General features: G+C 36.7%; 1 protein-coding gene across 2 annotated transcripts in view; it reads right to left on the bottom strand.

Moving 5' to 3' along the window:
* Window positions 1–7,006, bottom strand: part of atp6v1h (ATPase H+ transporting V1 subunit H) — a 35,267-nt gene that overhangs the window by 24,328 nt on the left and 3,933 nt on the right. The window contains exons 5-8 of one of the 2 annotated variants that reach the window (XM_024274016.1): window positions 6,815–6,928; window positions 3,250–3,354; window positions 1,410–1,463; window positions 499–596 (exon numbers count right to left, since the gene is read on the bottom strand). In XM_024274016.1, the coding sequence (XP_024129784.1) occupies window positions 499–596; window positions 1,410–1,463; window positions 3,250–3,354; window positions 6,815–6,928 (371 nt within the window). The remainder of the gene's footprint in view (window positions 1–498; window positions 597–1,409; window positions 1,464–3,249; window positions 3,355–6,814; window positions 6,929–7,006) is intronic. The other variant, XM_024274017.1, reaches the window with a different exon arrangement.

Raw genomic sequence — 7,006 nt, forward strand, 5'->3', positions numbered from 1 at the left:
GAAAGTGTTCCTCAGGTCTTTTAACTATAATTAACTATATGTGTCATTTTCTAGAACATAATTTCTGCAGGAGTTCATCAGAATTTCACTTCTGAATTGTGGCCGGGCTGTAGACATGGAGCAACTCCGCCCCCTTTCCCCTCCCTGTTGAGAGCATGAAACGTATTTTTATGTCACAAATAAGCTCTTTCGCAAACAGAACTTTGTCTGCTCAATTCACAACTATTTAAATAAACAAATATCTAGAAATGTCATTTTAAGCTTAATTTTCTCAATATATGTCCTCCTTTATGATAAAAATGCCTTAAGAACATGTTTAAAACTCCATATTCATCAGAAGCAGCTGATTTAATGATTCCTTTAAGTCCAAATGTTCCCCCGAAAAAATATTTAGAAAGATTTCAAGAGTGAGACAAATCTATTTTAAACTTTAAACTAGATTATTTGAAAGCTTTTCTAGTGTATAAAGAAGGGTTCCTCAGAAGAAAGCTGACGTACCAGTTGACTCCGTCAGCTTCCACCCAGGCAAACCTGTATTCATTCACCCTCAGCATCAGCTGGAGGCATCCGGCCACACACTGCACATACTGGGAGCTCTGCAAAAGACAAACAAGTTCATGCAGGAGGAAAAAAAACATTCAGAAAACTTCATTATGATTCGGAAACATCAGGAGGTTAATGAGCAGAGAGCACATGGATCGGTCCAAACGCTGCATTACTGTCATGAGTCAAACCTGAGGCAGTGCACATGCAGCCGATCAGAAACACATCAACACATGCCAGAGACAACACCACAGCGGGGAAAGAGTCCATCACACCTGAGCGGAACAATGTCAAGTGGAATTAGAGTGGAGGAAGCTGACAGGAGGAAAAAGATCATGTTATTCGGTTAATTGAAAAGAAGGCCGAGTAGAAAGCAAACGTCCAGCAGCAGCAGTGCAGACAGAGGAGCAGTAATTACCTGCTGAAAATGCAGCGAAGAGGGAAATTATGTTATTGTATAGCTTTCAAGGACGACTTTCTGAGCGCGCTCAGAATAATTGAGCGTTTGCTCGACATAGCAGATGGAGGAATGCTGCTGCAGTGCAAATGCGCCTTCAATTTGCTCCGGTTACATTAATGAGCGAGGAAGGCCGTTCGGCATGCGGGCAGCTTTGCAAAGACTCATGCAATCTTCACTTGTTGGTTCAGGACCAACCAGCACCATGCTGTCTAGATGAAGACTCCTCTCTCAAACCCAACCAGCAAAGATCATCTCTAAAACAGGATGGGAGAGGGGAAAAAAGAGGACAGAAAAGACGAGAAGTTCCAGCGTCTGCTGCTCGCACAAACCCGTCCGTCCTTTTCGGGGTTTGCTGAAGGCGCCAGAGTGAGATGAAAAGCTGACGGCGCTCTTCCCTCATACTCACTTCACTGGGGGAAATAGTTCCTGCTCCTGTTTCGTGACCTGAACCATGTAGATTCTAACAGGAGATAAACAAAAAGGGAAACATTTTCTTTACAACCCTCTGAGCTGAGCTGCAGCGGTTAAGGCCGTGACCATACAAGCATTTATGAATCCTCTCCTGGCTGTGGAGACGAGAGGGCGGCAATAAATGCATTTTGGAGAAGCAGTTTAGAAAAAAAAAATTTTTAAATGTGTAGAATGTTTGAAAAAACAGGCAAATTGGACTTTTAAAAGACATGTTTCTGTTTAATTCAGCATCAATATGCAACTAAAAGAAATAGAAGACAAAAAAAAGAAAAAAATCAATATTCAGCCGTTTTGTCATCCCACTCTTTAAAGCGTTCATCTGTTAAAACAGAGCAGCTGCTGTTCGACCATCTCAAGGTCTGACCGGCTTTCTGACAGCAGGAAAACCGCAAGAACAGAAGAAAATCCATTTGAAAATGTATTAATTTAGAAGCTTTGAAATTATTAATACATTTGAACCCCATTTAAAACTAAAAATATCAAGAGTTTTGTCATTTTCTACGGAAGCTGAAAACAGCCTGACCTACTTTGTTTTATAAATTATTTTTCTCGTGATAACGAAGAACATAGTGTAGTGTCCTTCTCTCCCTTTCTCCTTTTGCCAAGACTTTATCTGTTTTATGTCTCTTTATTTTGTGGTTAACAACAAAAGTTGTTTTTTAAATAAACTTAATTATTTTCTGCTTCAAATGTTCCGTTTTGTTTTTTTTTTTTACCTAAATTAAAAAACTAAAAACATTTGAAGCTGAAAATAAGTAAGTTTATTTTAGAATACCAACAAGTTTTGGATATTTTACTTTTTTTTGGCCAATCACCAATATGTTTTATAATTTGTTTTATTTGGTTGTCAAATAATATTGGCCCCAATTTAGCTCCATACTTGTCGGCCCACATGTTCTGTCATCAGAGGTTTTAGGGAAATAAAGGAGCATAAATCCACTAATAAATCAATAAATAGACTAAAAATCAACTTTTGCTTTTCTGATGTTTGTGTTGTTAACCACAAAATAAAGTCTTAGTGCGTGAAAGGAAGACAAGGACACTACAGTACAGTCTTTATTATCTCGTTATTACGAGAAAACCAAATTTATAATCTCGTGATAACAAGATAGTAGATCTTTCAATAACGATAAAAAAGCAGAGCAGGCCGATTTTGGCTTCTGTATCTTTTAGAGAAACAAATAAAAATATGAATGTTTGAAAAAAAAATCAGTTGAATGTAGATCTATAGGTACATAATTTCAGGTCTAAAGTATTGCTTTTTAAAATATTTAAACTACAAAATGGAGAGAATTTGTTAAATTTCACAAAAACTGTTATAAAATGCAAAGAAACTACAAAAGTTTATCATGGTAAGTTACTTAAAATACACAACTGATATATAAATTTGTCTTTAAATTAATTATTTGCATTTTTTCTGAAAAAATCTTTTCTATCACTTTTAAAAGTAAGAATCCTCCCATTTATTGATAAGATTGTTAAAAATAGTAATTTTCTTGAAAATTGTAAAAACTAAATGATCAGATGATAATAATTATAAACTTCTGCATTAAAACCACATGAATTCAGTAGTTTGGGAGCGATGCCCAGCCATTAAAATTCACAAAACACTTAACAAACACAAATAAACCCACAATAAAGCTCCATTGAATGAAATACATGGTTTGGTTTCACAATATGTCATCATAAGATCAAAGCATGTAAAAGGGATCAAACAGAACGCGGGATCGGAGTGTTTTCTCAGCCACTATCTGAATGAGATCTGAAGGATGTACCTGTGAACTCAGCTGACTCTTGATCCAGTTGAAGTAGTAATTCAGATCACTTCCCTCCATCAAATCACGGCCCCAGGCGGCCAACTTAGCGATGATCCTCGCAGCCTGAAGTACAGAGGAGGAGCTTTTATCTTCAGTCTGCATTTTTCACGCAACGTTAGACATTTAAATCAAGATCGGAACAAATCCAAGGTCAAAGCGCGGCATATGAAACACTTTTAGTTTTATTAGTGACCATGAAAAAACACCTTTAATCCAAAGTTTGTAAAATAGAGTCAGAGTGACTCAGTATTTGACCAGAGACGAATATTTGGTTTAATTAAATAATTGAAAACTTCAAAAAGAGACACCGAAAGAAGGATTTTGCCTCCAATACTTTGAAATAATTTTGAAATAACTTGCTTTAGGAGACACGCAGGAACAGGAAGTCAGAGGCTGGTATTTTAAAGTCCACACTCAGCACGACTCTGGAGCGGATAGAAGTGATGTGTTTCAGGCTGGAGGTCACATTGTGCCCACCTGCTGGATGCCAGCTGGCTGCTATTCTCAGTGCCCCTCTGGCTGCATTTTGCTCTTAGCTAGACGCTCCTGAGCGGAAACGGCTGCATGGGTGGGGGCGTTGCATTAATTGCCCGTTTCTGAGGACGTCTATGAGGAGGTATTGATGCTTCTGCTAATACTAGAAACAGTAGAAGCACTTTAAAAAACACATGCTTTTGAGATTATGATGGAATTTCTAAGAAGGCTTGAATTCAGTTTTCAGCTGCAGGTCAAATACTTCACTAAACCCCCAATGCAGTGAAAACTATGCATACAAAGTACTGAATCCACAATATATTCATTTAATAGAATAACTATTAAATTACACTTATTTAAAATTAAAGTTGAGGGGTATTATTTGTGTGAAAACATTATTTATTTACAAAAATCCTGCAGCCATCTTGCTCTAATTCTCCAGTTCTGGTTTCAGTGTCATGTTTGTTTTGCTAAAACCAAAGAAAGCGGTTAGAGGATTTTCCACGGAGACTCTGGACACTTCCTGGGTCTTGAGAAATGCTCTGGTGCTGATGTCATGAAGGTTTATGGATTTAAAGATGGAACAAATCCAAGCAAGAAATTGATCTGAAGGTTAAGCAAACTCAATAAAACAAACAAGAAGCGAAACTGTAATTTACTAACATCCACAAATGGGTCCAAATTTTCTGCTTATGCTATCTTTGATTTTTTTTTGTCAGAAATCTGGAATTAAGTATAAAAAAATTGCAAAAGAAAATAAACAGAGCTGCAAAAATGTGAATAGAAAATAAAATCATACATGCTGAATATTTATTTACATGTCATATTTTACATGTTTTAATTTGCTGTGATTTTTTACATTTTTATTTTTTTTTACCCAGAATAAATTGGAAATTATTGTGAAAAATAATGGGAATCTGGAAACTTATAGCAACAAAGTTGTGGTTTGGTTGAAGGCCGTGTCGCACAATCACTGTGTATAATTTATGCATATATGCACGGATGAAAATTGGTCATCCGTGAATATATGTGGAAAAAGTGAGAAAAGTTTTTGTCTTTTATGTAAAATTTTGACAGATGTATCACCAATGAACCATGTAAAAAGCACAGAAAAAGTAAAAAAAAAAAAACACACAAATAAATTGTAAATCTGCGCTTCATTGAATTTCTTCACGTCGACATTCAGAGTTGTGGGCAGAAATCAGCACCATGGACAGCTCCCGCCGCAGACCCTCGTGATGTTTTTGTTTTAATTAAAGTCGGGTTCCCCTGGTCCACACCAGTTCTAAGTCAGGGGGCCACCGAGCCAGGGTGGATCTTAAAGAAAATCAAACTTTTTACCAATATTTTGCCCTAGAAGATTCAGAGATCACACAAGCCTGTTTAGTGTAATATCAGAATATGAGCTTTAAAGTTTATTCTACGGTTTCGGAAGATTCTCAGCCATAAATTCACAAATTTGACTAGATAAAATGTAATCAATTCTAAAAAATGTTTTTAAATGTATTGATTATTTTTAAAATGATCAAAAATTATGTTGATTTTCTTCCTCCATAGAGGTTTCACTGAGGGTAAAAAAGCCGGTTCTGCGTTTGAGTCTCGGTTGAAGACGCCATGTTAGATAAATATGGCGATTTGATTGGATAGAATCTAGACCAGAGGTCTGCAACCTTCAAGTCTTAAAGAGTCATTTGTATTGATTTCTCAGTGACCACAACCCAGCTGGAGCCACAGTCTGACATCACACTTAGAAAAAAACAATGATTTGCATTTACAATATTGTTACTATTAGGATCAATACAAACTAAATTTAGTTTTTTTAGGCATAGATTAAAAATAAATATGAAGAGAAAATTGTTTTGTTTTTTTCAATACATGAAAACATTTATAGCTTTTGCCATATGTTCATGTGACTTCCTTTCAAAATAAGACTTCCTGTGCCACAGAAAAGTCTCAACGCTGTAAATGAAGTGAACAGAATTGAATAAAAACAGTCAATTTCACCATTTGTAGTGCATCTCGGACAGAAATTCATAAATCAAAAACAAAAATTAAATCAGCTGATAAAGTGTTGATAAGAATAACTTAAAATCTTTGAATTGGTTCTTTAATAACAGACAGTCTGTCTTATAATTCGGCACACCATAGGTATGAATTCTGTTTGTGCTTATTGACCTTAAATTGGTTTTCCGTGGTAAACGGCACTAAAAATGTGTTTAAATGTGTCTGTAAACTGCGAAGCCAAACTACTTCATGGATTGATGGAGCATTATGGGTATTGTAGTCAGGAGCTTGGTGGAGTGATGAGAAATGTGCTTCAACTGTTTGATTGAGTTAAAAGAAAGTTTGGCTTCTGTGACTGTTTTTGTTCCATGCACCTTATTGTCTGAAAAATATTGTACTTTTAAGATGAAAAATATTTTATTTTAACCACAGAGCCACAACGGAGACGTAAAAGAGCCACACGTGGCTCTGGAGCCTCAGCTTGAAGACCCCCGATCTAGACCAATCAGCAGCCTGCACATACATTACAGGAAACAGAAACTTATGGACACAAAATCAAAGATGGGGGGGAAAGTGAGATGAGGCACAACGAATCAAAAACATTTGTGCTGCAATCGCAAAAATATTTTTGAAAGCAAAAAAAAGTAGTTTTGGAAAGCAAATATTTGATGATAATTGATAATTATAAAGTTTTATTTTTAACACTTTACATTTTGTTTTTAATTTAGAAAATTTGATCTCAAAACTATGACTTTTGCTTGCAATATGCCGGCACAAAAATCACTCCATATCGGCCGAGACGCTCGACGGACCCTAACGCAAGAAACACTTATGAAGTACGGTTATCACAAAATTGTACACAGCAACAGTGTGACTGCCCTGAAAGAAGAACCTGCAGGAACACCACAAAGGATGGTCCTCATCACTCTGTTCCTTTTACACGTTTAGATTGTTAGTGCTGAAGCTGATGCGTTTGACCTTCATGGTGTCTGATCCAACCAACCGGTCCAGTCTGGTTCAGACGACCAAAGTTTGAGGAACTCACCATGTGAACGGTGAAGAGATCCTGACGGTTCAGCATGGGAAGAAAGTAGGACCACGCCGTGTTTTTCGTCTTCTTAGCGTAGTCAAAGAAGATGTTCACCCTCTGATGGTTCTCCTGAAGGACAGATCAATCGTCAAACAAATCTTCATTTAGCTGATTTTTTCCATAATTCAGAACATGAACCACGGATCA

Source organism: Oryzias melastigma, linkage group LG17 (assembly GCF_002922805.2).
Source record: "Oryzias melastigma strain HK-1 linkage group LG17, ASM292280v2, whole genome shotgun sequence".
Classification (NCBI taxonomy): domain Eukaryota; kingdom Metazoa; phylum Chordata; class Actinopteri; order Beloniformes; family Adrianichthyidae; genus Oryzias; species Oryzias melastigma.